The sequence below is a fragment of the Melopsittacus undulatus genome, chromosome 4 (assembly GCF_012275295.1).
Source record: "Melopsittacus undulatus isolate bMelUnd1 chromosome 4, bMelUnd1.mat.Z, whole genome shotgun sequence".
In the NCBI taxonomy this organism is placed as follows: domain Eukaryota; kingdom Metazoa; phylum Chordata; class Aves; order Psittaciformes; family Psittaculidae; genus Melopsittacus; species Melopsittacus undulatus.
Window position 1 is genome coordinate 106,237,917 of NC_047530.1, and position 19,515 is coordinate 106,257,431.

Here is a 19,515-nt window from a genome sequence, read left to right on the forward strand (position 1 = left end):
CAGGATCCCCTCCTTTGACTGCTGCTCACGCTCCTTTTGATGCATCCCTCCAGCAGGACACACACTACTCTCTAAGGGCTGCTCACCAGGGTGCACACACAAAGGCAGCAGCAGTTTTTAACCACTTTCTCAGGTGATGCAACTTACCCAACCTCCTCAAAACACAAACAGGAATCTAGGAAAAAAGTGAAAGAAAAACAACACACCTGCTGTTTGTCAACAGTAAGATTTATTATTTCTAGAGATGCTGCACTGCTTTCAGTTTTACAACTAACAGATTCAAACAAGCAATGCTGCAAATGACACTTGTTGTTAAGCTCCAGTGAGTACACTATTGGGGTTCAAGTTTTACCATCTTCCACACAGGATCAAAGTTCTTCATGCTTGCTAACCCTCCTCTGTAGCTGCCCTGCATCTTTGACTACATGCAGGGGTAAAACAGCACTTATATACATTCATTTCAAGTTATAGTGCATTTACAGTTTTGTTACATTCATCTCTTCCCCTGCAAAACTCAGTAAACACGTACCACATATCAATAGTTTATTTTCTGTATTGTCCCCATTGTTTTAAACTCTTGTTACAGAATTTAGCTTTTCCTGTTGGAAAGGAAAACACGGGACACTTACTGGTCCAAAACCAGGTAAAGAAAGAGGGAAAACCCAGTGGAAGACAACCGTACGTTGTCTACTTGTATTCAGGACAAAGACCATGTCACAGAAAGCCATGAAACTGAAGCTGCAAAAAGGGAGAGGGAAAGCCTCAGTTTTGACCCTTCTTTTTAAAGCAAGACAAGGGAGCCAGTAACTATTTCAGCATTTAATTTCTTCTTCAACGTGATAAAATGACAACTTTGATTTTATTACTATCAATGATAATCACAGCTGCTTTCCTAATGTCTTCTGTTTATGGTAACCAAGAGTTTTGTCCACATATTTGGGTATTTATTTATGTACTTTCTCAAAATATGCTTTGGAAGCTTCTGGGGTTGGTTTGATCTGTCAAGAAAAGAAAGTTTAGTTATTACAAACTATAAGTAAGGGAATTTACCAGATCTGACATTTAATCCAAGAAAATCCATATATAGTTAATAAAAAAAGATGTTATTTCTGTTTCTGCACTTGAAAGACAAAAGTCCAAATGATGTACAAGCTCCTACTTGCAGGTTTTAAGTATATAACACATTTTTCTACCAAACATCAAGCAGGGCATTAAATAAGTAAAAAACCTGAACAAAACTGGTGGTGAATCCAAGTCAAATTTGGAGTTTTAAATGTAATTTGTGTCTTGTAAAAGAAAAATCAGCGACTTTCTTCACAGAAATCACAAATTTGGTATCATACAAATAGCCTGAACTGGTCCAACTAATAACAGCCTCAAATTCAGACAACAGGCACAGCTTGAGTCCAGCACCTCACATTACAGTGGTTCTCAGCCCTTCAGACATGCCAAAATAAATCAGTGGCTATATTTAGAGCAGTGGTATTTAGCAGACACTTACCGTAGGGGAGTCTGGAGTCCAGTTTGCCGGGCAAACCTCTCCATGTGTTTCCACAAACTGGAATGCTTTCACCAAGCGCAGAGTCTCTTCCACACTACGGCCAACGGGGAGATCGTTGATACTCAGATGCTTGACGATCCCATTTGGATCAATGATGAAAAGACCTCTGTAATTGAGCGAGGATTTAGGGATGTGAATCACATTGCAAGACCAAACAAGAAACTAGACTATTTCAGCAGGGTAATCATTCTTATGTGCATGTATCAAAGGTAGGAGTAGCAATACCAAGTCTGACTTTGTGCTTGTTAGTGATCAAAAGGCAAGAACCAGTCAATTGGGATGGTATGGTGAGATTACATATGAGAAAGTATGCATAAAGACTATTAAATCCAGACAGATGCATAACAGAGGTGGAACTTCTCATTCCACCAATATGTCAAAGTTGATAGCTGACATCCTAACATCCTTCCCATGTCTTTTTGGTATGAAAATCTGAAGGTACTGAGTGAAGAGCTGCTCACACATGAAGTGACTACATTAAATCCTACCACATATAAACATTTGTGAAAACCAAAGCCCAGTCTTACCATACTGATTACGTTAACTTGTCAACAAACAAGTATCAGAAGTTCCTCATCCAAAGAGATCAGGAACTGAAGGTCTCCAGAAGACTCCCACCCAATTCATTGTTTCTCAGGGACCACTATTTGCTTTTAGTAAGCATGGCCAATAGTGGAATTAAAATAAAATTGGCATTTTCTCCTCTACATAATCATGGGATTGAGTGTAGGGACCTCTGGGACAACTGCTTTAGAACTTACACAGAAGTTAAGGCAATTTCTTCTTCCTTCAGAAGAAAGAAGCCAAAAACAAGGAAAAGGAAGAAGAGACAGAGCTAAACTGTAAAAACATGTATTAAAATCATAAATGCTCTTCTGTGCTACTTGTGTTTTCCTCGAGTTCTCCCCCTCGCTCACAGCAGAGCAGCTGCTTTCCCCTGCATGCATTCTGAGAGGCCTGGAACCATCCTCAGCTCAAAGGCCATAATGGCCACGTGCCCTTTTCCTGGGGTGGCATCCAGCAGAAGTTCTGCTGGAAAAGTAACATCCCACAGTCCTTGTGATGGACTGCCTGATCCTCATGCAGTTTCTCTGCAGGAGCAGACAGTATGGCTGACAGTGGTTGAGGCTGGTAGAGTTAGGAGCAGTCACACCTTACCTCAATGCTATGCCAGGTGTTTCCAGCAGCACACCATAATCCCGGGAGATTTGTTTGGAGAGGTCTGACAAAACTGGAATATTCATTTTGCCCAAACCACCACTCTAGAGAACAGAAGAAGATTCCAGTTGGTTATAAAACACTTCATAGCATTATCCTTCACGAGTTGCTGGATTCAGTGCTCTTGAGGATATACAACAAAACCCATCTGTGACATTAGCTCCATGGAAGGAAACACAGGAGGGTGTGGGGTTGGTGGCTGGTTGGTTTTAAGTAGACAGGAATATTTGGTTTCTTTGGAACATGAAAACTTCTTTTGCAGTGTGCATTTTGGAACTGTTCATTTCAATGGTAAAAGGCTTCCTATGTCAAGTCCAATTTCCAGAAAGATTCCCCTTGTGCCCTATTTAGGATCTTTGAATACAAACATGTCTACTCCATACTGAAGTGCTCACAGTTAGACAAGATGAACATGGCAGCGACAAGGGAAAACAAATCTGCATCCTATGAACAGAGAAAGCTCAAGGCTTCTAACAGCCACATGAGGGATGTCAGAGTTCTGCTGCTCTCCATTCAGTGCACATACTACTTTTACCTGACCCAAATCAATTTAAGTACTATTTGGAGAGTCTACCAAGACTTCTTTCAGTTTTGCAACTGGAACTGCAAGAGAGATAAGCTCTGTATCCTTGAAACAAGCAGGAAATTTGTTTGCTTCTCTATTCCTGGCATCATCAGTGAATCATTATGTAACCGCAGTCACTCAGACCCTTATCCTGCAAAGCCTTGTCTGCAACAGAGTTCTCATACACAGAGCTTTGTACACACATATCTGTTGAAGAAACCAAGGCCTTGGCTTCTCTGGGTGTCAGTTTCCTGCCTGTGCCTTCATGGAATTCTTTCCACTCTTTGCAGGGTGTTTTGCTACATGCGCATGGAGCAGTGCCTGACTGAACAGCTTTTGCACGAGATAGTGAAGTCAGCCCATGGTCACTTTTTAGAGCTTTGAACAAAGCATGCAGCAAATTGAATGCTCTTGCTACCATACTAAATACAGCAAACGCTCCTTCCTCCCCTGATGTGGCAACAGCAGAGCTGTGCACCTGAAGGCAACCCAGTCTGCAAGCAGTGCAACAGTCCACTGGCCACACAGGCAACACCACAGGCACTTCCGCACCTTCCCATGACACTCCTGATTTTCCACAGCTGACCAAATTACTGAGATGCTCTATGTGACTAAACCCACACATTTTTATGTAAGTCTGAAACAGGCTCCCCTCCAGTAAAAGGCCGTCTCTGTCACCTTCCTTCCCCAAGGAAAGCTGAGGGCCTCAGTACCACAAAAGTGGAACCACTTCAGCAAGTGAGAGTTACTAATATAAGGCTGAGAGAGCTGGGCTGGGTCAGCCTGGACAAGAGAAGGCTCCTGAAGGGGAGACCTCACACCTGCTTCCAGTGCCTGAAGAGGCTACAGGAAACCTGGAAAGGGACTTTGGACAAGGGCCTGTAGGGACAGGCCAAGGGGAATGGCTTGAACCTGCCAGAACGGGGGAGACTGAGATGAGCTCTTAGGCAGAAGCACTTCCCTGTGAGGGTGCTGAGGCACTGGCACAGGGTGCCCAGAGAAGCTGTGGCTGCCCCATCCATGGCAGTGCTCAAGGCCAGGTTGGACACAGGGGCTTGGAGCAGCTGCTCCAGTGGAAGGGGTCCCTGCCCGTGGCAGGGGGATTAGAACCAGATAATCTTTAAGATTCATTCCAACCCAAACCATACTAAGATTCTATGACAAGTGCTCCAATAAACTGGTTGTTCTGTTTCCAGTCTGAAGCCACTATTTTTAGGCATTGGTTAATAATGACTAACAGCTCTTTTACTACATTGTACATTGTACCACATTTGCTACAGACTAACACTGCAGAAAGTTCACTTCCTGCAATGGCACACACCAGCCATCAGCTGGAACAAGCAGCTTGGGACAGTGCCATGTATACTGAGGATTTGTCTTCTGATGTAAACAGAAGGATATAATGCAACCTACAAAACTATGAAGAGAGCCAACCAAAGATACCTTCCCTCCCCAGACTATTAAGGAAATGAGCAAGGAAACGAGCAAGGAAACAAACGTTGAGGACAGAATGATGTCATCAAATGTAGAAGTTAATCACATAACACTTTAAGCAGTGTACTGAAATCAGTGTTAGCACAGTTTTTTATTCCACTGTCTTCTCATGAGCACTTGTGAAAATACAACAAAGCAAGAGAGGAAGACCCAAGCAGCTGCTCAATTCATACCTTTCGTGGTGTATTTATCCAGGCCAGATGGGAAAAATGGGAATCCACAGACACTGCCACCACTTCACAGTTCACATCACGAAACTCCTTTGCTTTGTCGCTGAAAGCCACAATTTCTGTGGGGCAGACAAAGGTGCTGGGTGGGAAGAGAGAACAGGCTGTAATGATTCTGCAGTCTTCAGTGTTTCAGTAAAGGACTCTCAGGTCTGTTTCTAGTCACTAATGCAGCAGAGCACTTCCTTCAGCATGGTTATTTTAACCATGTTTCCTCTTCAGGATTCATTTCAGTCTCAAAGCCACAGCCGCAGAGCCCCCACACCAGTTTTCAGCTCTCAGTTCTAGACAGGCTTTTTGCAGAGGTAGAAGAACTGTTTTTACTAAACACCCTCTAGACAGAGAGGTTTTGGGAACTACAGCAGAAAGAACTGCAGGTTAAATCCTGCCCCACGTGCCACGTACATGAGCATGCAGTTCAAGTCTTGTGGACTCGCTCAACCCCATCTGTTCACCTTCTGCTCTGGAGCTGTCTAGCTGCAGTTCTGTCGGCCCCACTGCTTAAAAGTCATATTGGAATCACAGCCTGGTTTGTGTTGGAAAGGGCCTTAAAGCTCATCCAGTTCCAACCCCTTGCCACGGGCAGGGACACCTTCCACTGGAGCAGCTTGCTCCAAGCCCCTGTGTTCAACCTGGCCTTGAGCACTGCCAGGGATGGGGCAGCCACATTATTATGTATTTATTAATAGGAAATAAACCACTTATTTGGTACATTTCAATGAAGGCAACCCTGTGATGCAAAGCGATGCCCTAAGAGAAGCCATCCTTTTAAGGCCACATCTACCTTCCAAAGCAGTCCTGGCAGCGGTAGGATGCTCTATACCCACCCCATCCATTGCTTTAACACACCGCGGCTGTGCGTCCCCAAATCTTATCACTCACACTGCAGAAACACGCACATCTGCCCTGCAAGATTCACCCACCCACCCCCAAACCAGCAGCTCCACACAGCATCGCTGCGCAGCGCTTCCCATGACCTTCAGCAGGGCAGCAGGCCCCAGCGGAAGGAGAGACACCCGCACTCACAAGTCCAGCGGGTAGAAGAAGAGAACCAGGTATTTCCCTTTGAAATCATCCAGGCTCAGCTCCTTGAACTCTCCGTTAACAACCGCCGTTCCCTTGAAGAACGGGGCGTGCTGTGTAACCGCGGGAGAGAACCGAGACGAGCCTGCGGGCGAGAACACACTGATGCGGGCCCGAAACGGGACCGGAGCCAGGGCCAAGGCCGGGCCGCGGCTCCCCCTCTGGGCCCGCTCCCTCCGCCGTGGCCCGAGGCGAGCCCTGCGGCGGCCCCGCCGCCATCCCCGCACTCACCGAGGCTGAAGTGGCGGAGGGCACAGGGTAAGGGCCTCGCCCTCAACGTCCTCCCAGCGGCGGGGACCTGCGGGGGCACAAGGGAGGTCAGAGCGGCCGGGGCCGGACCGGCCGCGGACGGGAACCGAACACTCACCGCGCTCCGCAGCAGCCTCCCCAGCGCGGCGGCCATGTTGAGCGAGGCGGCGGCGGGTGGAGCGTGGCCTGCGGGAGCGGGAAGCGGAGGGGCGGGGCGGCCAAGGGGTGGGAGCAGAGCCCGCCCGCTTTGAGCCTATGGGCGTTAGGGAGCGAGGGTCCCGGTGCTGGTGCTGAGTGCGGCTGGGGTGGGAGCTGATGGAGAGCGAGACGGGGAGAGCAGCGTGGGACGGAGCGGTCAGACACAGGTGGTGAAGTGATCCCAGACTCGTTTGTGCTGGAAGGGACCTTACAGCTCATCCAGCTCCAACCCCTGCCACGGGCAGGGACACCTTCCACTGGAGCAGCTGCTCCAAGCCCCTGTGTCCAACCTGGCCTTGAACACTGCCAGGGATGGGGCAGCCACAGCTTCTCTGGGCACCCTGTGCCAGCGCCTCAGCACCCTCACAGGGAACAGCTTCTGCCTCAGAGCTCATCTCAGTCTCCCCTGTTCTGGCAGGTTCAAGCCATTCCCCTTGGCCTGTCCCTACAGGCCCTTGTCCCAAGCCCCTCTCCAGCTTTCCTGCAGCCCCTTTAGGCACTGGAGCTGCTCTCAGGTCTCCCCTTCAGGAGCCTTCTCTTGTCCAGGCTGCCCCAGCCCAGCTCTCTCAGCCTGGCTCCAGAGCAGAGCTGCTCCAGCCCTCGCAGCAGCTCCATGGCCTCCTCTGGCCTCGCTCCAACAGCTCCAGGTCCCTCTTGTGCTGTTGCCCCAGAGCTGGATCAGGGCTGCAGTGGGGGTCTCCCCAGAGCACAGCAGAGGGGCAGGATCCCCTCCCTTGACTGCTGCTCACGTTCCAGGGGTGCAGTTGGTTCTGAACTCAGGGTTTAGCTGTTTAATAGTAATGAAGCAATTGCCCTGGGATAGCTGTGTGACTGCTCTGCTCCTCAGCTGTGCGCTGGTGCAAACCAAAGTCATTGCTTAATTCCCCACACAGGTACTCACTGCTGCTAATCAGCAGTGCTGTGTTAAGCTCAGTGCTTATCTGTGGCTTCCGTCTGCTCTGCAGGTTTGTCCCAGGATTCCTGGCTGAGAGAACCATCACAACTCAAGCTAAAGGAGATGCTTCAACAGAGCCAGACGAGCAGTACAAGGTTTTCTAAAGCTGGTTTCATGGAACACCTGATGGTGGCAGCAACAGAGATCACTGAGAAGTGCCGGCTGCCTGCCCTGTTGTAGCCACATGCTTTGGTGCAGCACAAGCAGCATGCACAAATCCAGAGGACAGAAAATCACTTTCTGAACGTCCATTTTTGTTTCCTTAGCTTCTTTCTGTGTGTTTTTTCATCTAAATAGTCAAATAGAGTTGAACCCATTTTCACTTCCTGGGTCTGGTAATTTGTGGTTTAATATCACATTTATAAATGTCCAGAGGCTTTTACAAAGGGGAGATCCCACCTTGTGAACTAGAGAGAAGTCTGGCTCCACTGGCAGGATAAACTCAGCTTCTGGGGCCAAAGCCAAAGGCAGCCAGAATGATGTCAGCTACATCCCAGGCCCTTGGGATGAGCCCAGTGGATGCTGAATCTGTATTTTGGAATAAATGTGCTAATGTATTCCTGGTACTGATGCTGCTGGTGTGGTCTGGTCGCCTCTGAGCCTTCAAAAGAGGGAGGTTGTGCACAGCGTGCCTGTTAGGTTTGGTCAGTAGCCAGTATTAGCCCTCTCCTGTGGCCAGGAATTGTTTGTGGCAGTGTTGTCCAAAAGCACACTGAGACTCTTCTAAACGTGTAACATCATCATCAGTTTCAGTCACTGGTACCTTTCTGTGGCACTCAATTTATTAATCCAGATGTAGCCAATGACAGCTGGAAATGTGGCTCTGATGATCTCAAAACCTGTAGTTCCCAATAGAGCAGCCAGAACAACGTTATCTACTCATACATGCACAGAGATACTTCACTACTGGCTGGGCATGTGATGAAGATGGAGGTGCCTAAAATGATAAAGATGAAGTTGTTCTGTATAAGGATGCAAGAGATGAACTGTTCCTATATCCATGGTGACATGAGGGGGAAGAAAATGTGGACACTAAAGTATATGGATACTGCAGTATGGAGTCCATCCACATAGTAGTCTGCTTCCTGCATCCACTAATGCATAGAAACACAGAATAGTTAGGGTTGGAAAGGACCTTAAGATTACCCAGTTCCAACACCCCTGCCATGGGCAGGGACACCTCACGCTAAACCATGTTGTCCAAGGCTCTGTCCAGCCTGGCCTTGAACACTGCCAGGGATGAAGCATTTATCACTTCAGTCATGCCATTCTGCATTGCTGTTCAGGCAATCCACCCAGGTAATGGTTGATGTTTCTTTGCTGCTCCCCACGGACACTCTGCAGGTATCCCTGGCTCAGCTTTGCTGCTCACTGCTCTGCTGGCAGCTCTCAGCAATGGCACAAAACCATCCCAAACCTCTACTGTGGACATGTCTTTCAACAACCGCTCCTTCTCTCTCCATCTCCAGGGCTGCAGGCCACAGAACATCTCACCCATGCTGTATCTGACACGTTTTCTAACAGGGAAATAGTTTAGTCACTTCCACTTTCAGGCTTTGAGGGTTTTTAATCAAGAATGCCCCTAACTTTTAGGCAACAGACATGCAAATAAGCTGAGTGGCTCAGTCAGCCCTATGGCTCAGCAGTGACCTTCCCAGCACAGTCCCCATCCAGCTGGCACTTCCAAGCAGCCTTGCTTTGTAGCACAAGTCTAAACTGAACTTGTCTCTCATACACCTTCAGGTTTCTCTTAACAAAGGGCTAATGAGAAGCAAGGGGTTCATAAGGTTCCTTCACTCAGAACCAGCTGGTTCACTGACCCAGCACTATGATTCTATGACTGTGGTCACATCTGCCTGACTGACACATCTCCCCATGGAGAGATGTGCTCACTGGGCAGCAAATAGTGTGCGAGGGTTCCTTTCCCTCGGCTGTGGGAGCTGTATTGTAGCAGCAAGAAAAGGGCTATTGCTCGGATTTCCTGAGGATGGTTGTCTCACCCACAAATGATTATTCACAACTGGTAAGCTGATGTATTCTGAACCGATGTCCTTCCCCCCTCCCCGGAAAGTTGTATTTGTTTAAAACTCTTTGTTTAAACACTTGGCTTGCAGGTGGGGAAATATTGCTCATGCTTTGTTATGAAGGCAGCATAATTCAACTTCTCAGGCTTCTGGGCAAGAGTAGGAAATACTGCATTTAGCAGGGGGTGATTTCCCATTTTCCTATATACTTGGCATCCCTACAGTTTGAAGATGGACTTTGTCACTGCCAAAGCTCACCTGGCAAAAGAGTTGTTCCTTTGAAACCAGCTCTGGCACAGGCTGGAGCAGCTGCTAAACCCTGTTCTTGCCATCTGAAGTTCAAAATAAATCTATCGAGCAATACCATATGTGCATCCTGTTCCAAATCTTGCTGGTTGTCTGCTTTGCTCTATTCCCACAGGCTTTTGCCTGGCTGGACAGGCCCCAGTTTCATATCTCATCTTGCAGTGAGGGAGTGTTGGTTCGTACTGGTGCAGCATGAGCTCAGCACTGCACGGATGTGTTTGCATGTGAGGGATTAGAGTATTGAAGCCTGATTCAAAGTGAGACATCTGAAGTTAGTGAAAGGCTCTCCAGGGATTTCAGCAGGCTTCAGGGAGAAGTTTGTATTGTTACACGGTGCAAAGCAGCAGATGAAGCACTTGAATGGATAACAGGAGATGTAACATTTACTTTTGGTTAGGATACTTGTCTGCCTGCTCTCCCTTTGTGCCTCTTTTTCCTATCTGGGAATAATTATTTATGTTTTTCTGCTGAAAAACTTTGAGATCTGTTGATAAAAAGTGCAACATAATCCTCATGTTGTTACATGAGAGTTGATTTTAAAGAGCTCTTTCAATCACATCATTAACACCACCAAATATTAATGAACAAGTAGCTGCTTCTCTCTAAACTTGATGAAGGGGGAGAGCAAATCCCAAATCAGATCTGCTCCAGTGGGTCACTGAAAGGCAGATTCGGTGCAGAGCAGGGGCTGTGTACACCTGCTTGTTTGAAAACTAGAATCTCCTTCTCTTCTAGAAGGTTATTTTATTCCATGTGCTCAAGTGCTGCAACAATCCTTTGTGCTCTGCTTTGAGGGAATGGATAACTGGAAAAAGGTTTGGAAATGGGAAGAAACAAAAGACATTAACTTTTTTACCTAAACCAAAGCAAATCAAGCTGTCCCTGCCCATGGCAGGGGGTTGGAAGTAGAAGTCCTTAAGGTCTGTTCAGACCCAAACCAGTCTGATTCTACTTGAGACAACGTGATGCATCACCCCATGGCTGTTGGTAGATGGCAGCCTCTGTCCTTATACAGAGGAGCTCTGTTAAAGGTTACAGTGCCTGCAAACGCTTTCTTGTCGACCTGCGCGCTCCCACCTGCTGATGCTGCATCTCAGAAGGAGCCACAAGAATTTCCCTGTTTGTAGAATTAAGTTTCAGAAGCGATTCCAAACACAACCCAGCTTAGAGCTAATTGTGAACAGGCTTCACTGCATTAATGGTGTATTATACCATGGATTTAGGAGATAGCTGCTGTTTAGCGTATGTTTGCCATCGATAAGTGTAGGCAAAAGCCTTTCTGCCATGTGGCTCGCTGGGGGTCTGTGTTATCCTGCTGTTCCCAGCAGGCTGCCCAGGCAGTTCCTCCCTGGTGCAGGATAACGCTGGTGTGCTGTTGCTGTGCTTGTGGCTGAGCTGCAGAGCCCACCCTGCCATGACTCATCCTCCAGCCGCTCACACCGTCACACTGCCGTGCTGCCTCCTCTTCTCATTACACCGATGCGTTTGGGTCTCACACCGTGCTGCTGTCTCATCTACAAACCTCTCTTCTCCCATGAAGGAAAGATGGCTGCCAGCCCTGCTCTGTCCTCATCTTCAGCACCCCAAAAGGGCTTTTTTCCTAGGCCTTTCCCCAGTGACTTCAGATGAAGATGTTCTATTTAAAACCAGAGCAACAAAACACTTTAGAAAGCACCTTTTTACGGAGTTTAACTGGGGTTTGATAGCCTCTTCTTTCTTTTCTCTTTCCAAAATAAAAGATTCAGATTCAATTTTCCCTTTTCTCCCAGCAAACACTGAATCAGGATCCAGCAAAAAATGACATGTAGTCATTCCCTGTGACCCTGTCCATGCTTGAGTATTCCAGCACCAGCCTTTACAACAGCAGAATAAGATAAGAGTAGAATAAGATAAGCAGTGGAATAGACTCATAGGTCTGTCATTTCTTTCTCCCTCACTCACAGAGAACCTGAGTACTCCAGTAAATCAAGCGTGGACATACTTTGACGCACAAGGGCTGCGTTGTCACGAGAGAAAAATGGATATAAATAAAGTAATTCTTCCTCATATTTTCTGCTTTTGTTGTTTTTGTGAGCCAGGTGCTCCAGTTGGCACAGAGATGAAGATACTGACATGAGGTAAGATTCCAAATGCTGCCATAGGTTTCACAGAGACCAGATGACAGACTTCAAGGCAAGTAGGTCTGTGCAGTGGCAACCTGTGGGGCCATGAAAGGGGTCATCCATCTGCATGAAGCAGACCCTGGTCTATATTTAGGCTTAAAAAACTATAGTAGAAGAGAGATGTGTTGAGGACTGATTGCCTGATTCTGCTTTTCAAAGCAGGGTGTTGTGCTAATGAACCCCATTGACTCAGATTTATTGGAAACAAGTTTTATTCTGTTAAAGAATCATTAAGAAAACCCACTCCATTGTTCTCACCGATAAATGTGAGGTCAGAATTGCTGTGCTCCATGTAGATGTGGAACTAAAACAAACGCCTTATTGCAGAGTCTCAGCAGTCCAATGGCAGAGCTGAGCTTTCCACCCACTTCATGCAGCCACGTTTAAGTTATGCGACTGATTCTACTCCGCTCTGATGCAAAATCATCCAGCTTAGTTGAAATAACTGCTCTGGCAGCAACACAACACTGTTCAGTTGCTGTCCCTGTGCAACTGGGTCTTTGGTTGCCAGGACTGTGAAGTGCTTCAGGGCTGAACTGTTCATGAACGTTAGGTAGATCCATGAGACTTAGAAACGGTACATGGATCTGTTGTAACTCTTTTGGTAAATCTATTTACCCTTTCAGGAGTCAAATGAATGTTCCAAAAGTGTAAAGGGTAACACTGCAGGTGGCTGTGTACATAGAGATCCATATTGATATGAGACAAAAGAGGAGCAGTGCAGTTGTTGGGTGCACATGCTGATGTCCAAGTGCTCTGAGTCTCTCCAGAGAGGAGCAGAGGGGAGAATCCCCTCCCTCGACCTGCTGCTTATGCTCTGGGGATGCAGCCCAGCACACGGGGAGGGTGTTCTGGGCTCACTGAAGCCTGATCATGGGGAGCTTCTCATTACCCAACACACTCAAGTCCTACTGCTCCCTTCCAGCCTGAGCAGAATTTGCTCTGTTTACAAGCAAGCATCAGTCCTGGCACAGAAGTGGTCAGACAACAAGCAGGGCAGACACCCCTTGGGCACCTCATCTCTATGCAAAGGCTCTGGTTTCCAGGAAGCAGTTTTTCCCTGAAGAATTAATCAGAGAAACATCTTCCTGTACTTACAGACACAACTGCTGCTGTTGGACTTGGTGCTTACAAAGAAAGCAACCACAACATGGCACTGCTCTGAAGTGATAGGAGAGAGGATATGGAAGATTGTATGTAGCCGTGGCACCTACTCTGCACAGTAACATGCTAAGTTCCAACCTCTGACACTGAATGGGTACAAAAGGCATTTGTTACAGCCGTTGTGTTCTAATGCCCAAAGTATTATTCACTAAATGCATTTCTCTTTTATTTCCTGAGTTCAGAAAATGTGTTCTGGGCAGCCTGTGAGTTCTGCTGTTCATTTCTGCCTGGCTGCAGGAAGAAATATGATCAGTACAATAAAAAGAAGAAAGAAAAAAGGAAAAGCAGTGTCTGTGCCCCACTTACAAGAAGGTGCATGTTTTAATTTGGTTTGCTTCATGTGGCTTTAATCAATGCACATACAGATGGGGGAAGAGTGTTAGTGAGAGTAATGGGTTGGTTTTATTCCTCTTCCTTTGCTTGACCTGCTGAATCGATCTACCCCGTTGCCAGGAAAGTCAGGATCATGCTGACACCAGCATCTGTCTTATATAGACAGAGGAGAATTTATGTTGTAAGCTATTGCTTAAAATTCACAAACTTTCCACAAGTGGCTGATGTCTCACGCAACTGCTCACCGGGATTAAAGAATACAGTGTGGCAGACAGGATGGGAATCCCTCGGGTATCCTCGGACATCCTACAGGCACTTTTAAGACCTTCAGGAACATGGGAAGCCCGTGGGAAAAGGGCATAGGATGAAACATCTTTATGATGAAGAAGAGGTCGGGGGCCCCTTCTCTCATGTACAAGCCCCTCAGACGCGGCGTTGAGCACGGAGGGGAAGCGAGGGGAGCCCCGGGGGTGCCGGGGCAGCTGCCGCGGGGTGGCGCCCGGTACCCGAACTGCGCTGCACCGCCGGGTACCGCGCATCACTGCGCGCATCGCTCCGCGGCTCCCTCCGCTCTTCCCCACCGCACCCAACGGAACCGAACCGAACGGAACGGAACGGAACCGAACCGAACCGCCCCCGTCCGCCCACCCGCGCCCCTCCCCTCTCCGCCCCTCCGCGGTGCTGCTGCGCGGCCGCGGTGCCGGCGCCAGGTGCGGAGGGTCCGCCCCAAGGACTACAGGTCCCGGCGTGCCCGGCCCCGCGGAGCCGGCGGAGAGGCCGGCGCCTGCGCGGGGCTGCGGGGCCGCTCCGCGGTGCCACACCCCCGGGGGAGGGCAGCAGGAGCGCCCGAGCCCTCAAACCGGCGGGGAGCCGGCGGGGCGGGGGATGGAGTAGCGGGACCGGTGCTGCGGGAGCACACAGCGTGCGGAGCGGAGCGGCCGGGGCCATGCACGGGGGCATAGCGGGCTAAGGGCTGGCGGCGGGTGGTCGCCCGGAGACTCCGCACCTCGGGAGTGACGTCCTGCTGCAGTGCCGCCGCCTGCCTACGCTGCCCGAGCTCGTCAATGGAGCTGGAAAACATCGTTGCCAACACCGTCTTGTTGAAAGCCAGGGAAGGTGAGAGAGCGGCCGGAGGGGAGTGGGGACCGGAGCATCCCTGGTGTAGTCACCCCTCCGCGGAGCGATGCCCGTGGGAAGAGGGGAGTGGGGGTAGCGGTGGGGCTGCTCGCTTTCGGGGTGCCATGTGGCTCAGCCGGCGTTGGAACCGGTTCTTTCGTGATAGAACCCCGGTGGAAAGGAAAATACCGCTTTCCCCAACAGTGTGCGGGGGTTTGGGAAAGGAAGTGAATGGGATTGCAGGGATTACAATATTCACCCAGCTCTTCCTTCCCCCCCCCCCCCCCCCCCCCCCCCCCTCAAATCTGGTCCCACAGATTGTGCTATTTCAGCGCCTATTGTTAAAGGTCAGCTGCAGATGCATTCATTCAAAAGGGCTTAGCAAATCTGCAAATAGCTTTCCGCGCTGTGGGGTGAGACCGGCAGGATCGCGTCGCTCCAACCTACAGTCATTGCCTTATTCGGCGTTATTAGGTGATATCATGTTGCTGCAAACATGCCTGTTGTGGATGGGGGGAGATGTTTGTTCCCGGTCGGAGGGGCTGGGGCTCGTTCCGTGCCCCGGAGAGCCCCGGGGCTCGCTGAATGGGGGCTGCATCCCGCTCCGGACCGGCGGCGGGATGCTCCGGGCGATGCCGGTGCCGCTGTGTTCAGAATACACTGGGGCTCTCTTGCCCATCGCCCTTCTTTCCCCCCCGACCCCCCAAATCCGAGCCGCTATAGCCGCCGGCACATAGGGCTCACCGGGCAGGGTGCTCCGCGCAGTGCGGAGGGAGGCGATGCTCCGGGCGCTGCCGGCGGAGGGGGTCCGAGGCTCGGGGCTCTACCCGCGGAGCTCCCGGGAGCATCCCCCGGCGGGAGGAGCAGCGCCACGCACCAGCAACACGTCCTACGGCTGCAGCATCGCTGCCGAGGGGCGATCCGAGACGGGCGGACCGACAGGCTGAGAGCTGGGCTGGGGCAGCCTGGACAAGAGAAGGCTCCTGAAGGGGAGACCTGAGAGCAGCTCCAGTGCCTAAAGGGGCTGCAGGAAACCTGGAGAGGGGCTTGGGACAAGGGCCTGTAGGGACAGGCCAAGGGGAATGGCTTGAACCTGCCAGAACAGGGGAGACTGAGATGAGCTCTTAGGCAGAAGCTGTTCCCTGTGAGGGTGCTGAGGCGCTGGCACAGGGTGCCCAGAGAAGCTGTGGCTGCCCCATCCCTGGCAGTGTTCAAGGCCAGGTTGGACACAGGGTCTTGGAGCAGCTGCTCCAGTGGAAGGGGTCCCTGCCCGTGGCAGGGGTTGAAGCTGGATGAGCTTTAAGATCCCTTCCAGCACAAACCAGACTGTGATTCTATGATCTGTTGGCTGCAACCTGTTTAAATCTATGCATTTATTGCCTTGTGCAGTGCTTAAAATAAGCTGGTTCCTCAGTCTTCATTTAGGCTTCTCTTCCCTGAAAAGAATTGCTCTGCTTTCAGGTGCTGTATAACCTGCAGCCCTTGTTCCCCTGCCCCCTGAAGTGCTGGGCACTGCCTGCCGGTGAGGCTGGGGATCACTCAGTGGACTTCAGCCTGGGTCCCTCTGAAGCTGCGGAATTACAAGTAAAGCAATGTTAGTTTAGTAAAAGGGATCATTCCAATAGCCCTCCCCTGGCGTGATCCTTTTGCAGGGAAAATAGTTCCAATTGTAAAATACTGTTTATATAACTCCTGGGCTGTTGAACTTGTGAGGCTTGAAAGAGTAAAGTCCTGAGATCCTCCCCAGAAAAGCTCTATAAATAATGAGGGCAAAGGTGTGTGAGTCTGTTTGGCAGATTGATGAATTATAACCCCCTTCTGATGGGGAACTTGTTATTTAAAGTGATAACAGAAAACACAGTTTAGGATGGAGTTGTTGCTCCCAGCAATGCAATACTCACTTGGATTTCAGTGGGCTTTGGGACTGCTTTAAAGGACTGGCATTAATTACAGTCATTGTGTGGTGTTTTCCAAGAGCCAGAATTTTGCAAGGAATTTTAAATGTGCCACTCAGTTTTATGGTTCTCTTCTACCCTCCTCAGCAAGATGGTACCAGTAATGGTGGTTTATTGTGTTAAAGTCTTGTTGAAGAAGCTGTTAGCTGTAACCCAAATGGTAGAACTTACTCCAAACTATAGTCCAACTTTTAACCATATATGAAGCTTCAACAACTTGTATTTTTGAGGCTTGGTGCTTTCTAAAGCTCTTTTGGATGGGGAGTGGAATCTTTTACAGTGAAGGATAAAGGCCAAGTTATGGACCTGACATCAGAGCCATGATTATTCTGCCTGTATCGCTTGTGTTTCCATGTGTTTTAGCTATTGCAAGCTGCTGTGAGTAAAGTGTTCTTAAGATTTGCAGAGAGTAATGTAGGTGGATGTCATTTCATTGCAAATGAAGAAGACAGACAGCATATGGAAAACCAAGAGTAAAAGCAAATTAATATATTGAGGATTATGGTATCTAAAAGTAAGTTTGTTCCAGGTCCTGCTGACTTCGTCAATAGGTTTAGCTGGGTGATTGTGTAGCCAAAGCCAAGTACACGTGTGTATGTTTCCACTTGTGAAGGCAAAACTAAGAGCTTTTAGTGGTACTTGTACATGTGCCTGAACAAGGCTCCAGGGAGACCTTAGAGCAGCTCCAGTGCCTAAAGGGGCTGCAGGAAAGCTGGAGAGGGGCTTGGGACAAGGGCCTGTAGGGACAGGCCAAGGGGAATGGCTTGAACCTGCCAGAACAGGGGAGACTGAGCTGAGCTCTTAAGCAGAAGCTGTTCCCTGTGAGGGTGCTGAGGCGCTGGCACAGGGTGCCCAGAGAAGCTGTGGCTGCCCCATCCCTGGCAGTGCTCAAGGCCAGGTTGGACACAGGGGCTTGGAGCAGCTGCTCCAGTGGAAGGTGTCCCTGCCCGTGGCAGGGGTTGGAACTGGATGAGCTTTAAGGTCCCTTTCAACACAAACCATTCTGTGGTACTTAATGTCAGAAGAAGGAATATGATGGGATGCACTCTGCACACATTAGTAAAAGCAGGTTTTTTCCTTGTCGCAATGGCAAGGAGAATACGAACCCAATGTCAGCAGCAAAAGGGAAGCTTCAGGTTGGTTTCAAAGGCAGGTGCAGGTAGTCCTCCAATGCTCAGTGCAGGACTTCTGTCAGGGGCTCAGAATTAGGGTTGAGTGACCACCACAAACATTTTCTAGCAAATATTGGTTTAAATTTTGCAACCATTTGCTTTGGCCTCGGTAGCAGTTTTCCTATGGTCCCTTGTGTGAGTTCTTTTGTGACTGGGTTGTACTGGAGCAGCCCCTGATGCAAAGTGAACTTTTGTAGCTGAAACACCAAGAAGCGAGGTTTGTAACTGTCTTATACAAATACTTGCACTTGCATCCTGATGATTGCAGTGAGAAGCACACCCAGAATTAACTGATGCCATGTGATACATGAGTAATCTTATTAGAGCAACCAAATGCCGTTCACATACAAAAATGCATTTCACTGAGTAACGCTGAGCAGGAAATAAATTTCAGGCAATCTTCAACTTTTTGCAGAATACAACATTTTTGACACAAAATTACACGTAAGTTACTTGTTATACTCGGGGGTCTGCCAATCTGAACATGTAGAAATTGGAGTTTTATTGCATTTGAAAGTTCATTCATGATTTATGAGGGATAAGTTTGTGCCGTGTCCTCAGTTATCGTTTCTCATTTCTTGGATGCGAAATCCCATTTCACAACTCGCTAGTCCCTTTTAGGAGTGAATAGAAAATACATCTGGTGTAATTATAGGAACCAAATAGGTATTTGGAACTATCTTGCATTGCCTGGGGGAAAAAATAAGCAGAGAAGGGATGACAAGAAAGATAAGAATCATAAGAAAAGCAAAATAATAACAGTATCAGTCATTTTGGGTTTAGTAAGAACCTCAAATTATAAGGTGGTGAAACATTTATCTGGATCTTTTCATTAGCTGCCTTGTTTCTGAGCCTCAGCCATCATGTCTGAACCACAGAATCATGTAGCCATTAGTGATGGAGTATACCATCCTGTTGGCAGTGAATCCAGGTTGGTGAATGAGTCCCAGTTTGTTTTACCACTTAAAGAGTGTTGGGCAGAGGACGTCATGAGAATCAAGAGGATCAGGAGAGACCAAGGGCTGCATATCCCAGTTTCAAAGGAACTTTAACAGCCCTAAACCAAGGAAGCTTTAAAACACATCCAGACTCATGAATCTGCCCTTGCCTGTCAGAAGCAGTAAGATAAAACAAGTCTTTCAAAGAGGCTGATGATTAAGCCATGATGTTTGTATGAAAACCAGACAATATGGTCAGATAAGCAATAGTGATTACCTGGATACTCTTCCGCATGGTCCATTCCTTCCCAGCCATAAGAGCAGTCTTCCCTTGTGTTACCTGTGGCTTCTATGTGCATGAGCTTTCTTTGACAACCTCAGACACATTTCAAAACCCAAATACGAATTCACTCTGAAACTGCAAAGTCCTTTGTACAAACAGTCTGACAATTCCCACCACTTTAAACCTGTACTGATAAATAAGTTAGTCATCACAGTTATTAGCTTTAAAACAGCCCGTTTGGAAGACAAACTATTGTTTTTCCTCAGACCCGGGGTTTCTAAAGCACAAAGTTACCATGTAAACCCAGCAAAAGGAAGAAAAATCATCCTTCAACCACTAAACCACAGCACAAATGCATTTTTCTCCCCTTTTTAGGTAGACTGGAATTCTCACAAAAGCTCATTTATGGCACCCAAGCAGAGCCTTTGATCGGCCCAGCCAAAAGTAGTGTTCTCCTTTTATCTCAGTGCTTTTTGATGAGCGCACACTGCTGCCATATAACATGTGAAATG

General features: G+C 48.4%; 2 protein-coding genes across 2 annotated transcripts in view; one reads left to right on the forward strand and one right to left on the reverse strand.

Annotated features, from left to right (window-relative positions):
* Window positions 1–212: 212 nt before the first annotated feature.
* PRDX3 (peroxiredoxin 3) lies at window positions 213–6,551 on the reverse strand. The gene is made up of 6 exons (XM_034061357.1): window positions 6,380–6,551; window positions 6,092–6,233; window positions 5,012–5,147; window positions 2,720–2,823; window positions 1,502–1,667; window positions 213–998 (listed from the first exon to the last, which is right to left on the reverse strand). Exons 1-6 carry the CDS (start codon window positions 6,549–6,551, stop codon window positions 945–947), a joined length of 774 nt encoding a protein of 257 aa, XP_033917248.1. The 3' UTR covers window positions 213–944.
* Window positions 6,552–14,566: 8,015 nt separating this feature from the next.
* Window positions 14,567–19,515, forward strand: part of GRK5 (G protein-coupled receptor kinase 5) — a 163,126-nt gene continuing 158,177 nt past the window's right edge. The window contains exon 1 of the mRNA XM_013130417.3: window positions 14,567–14,655. Within this exon, the coding sequence (XP_012985871.2) occupies window positions 14,604–14,655 (52 nt within the window). The 5' untranslated portion in view covers window positions 14,567–14,603. The remainder of the gene's footprint in view (window positions 14,656–19,515) is intronic.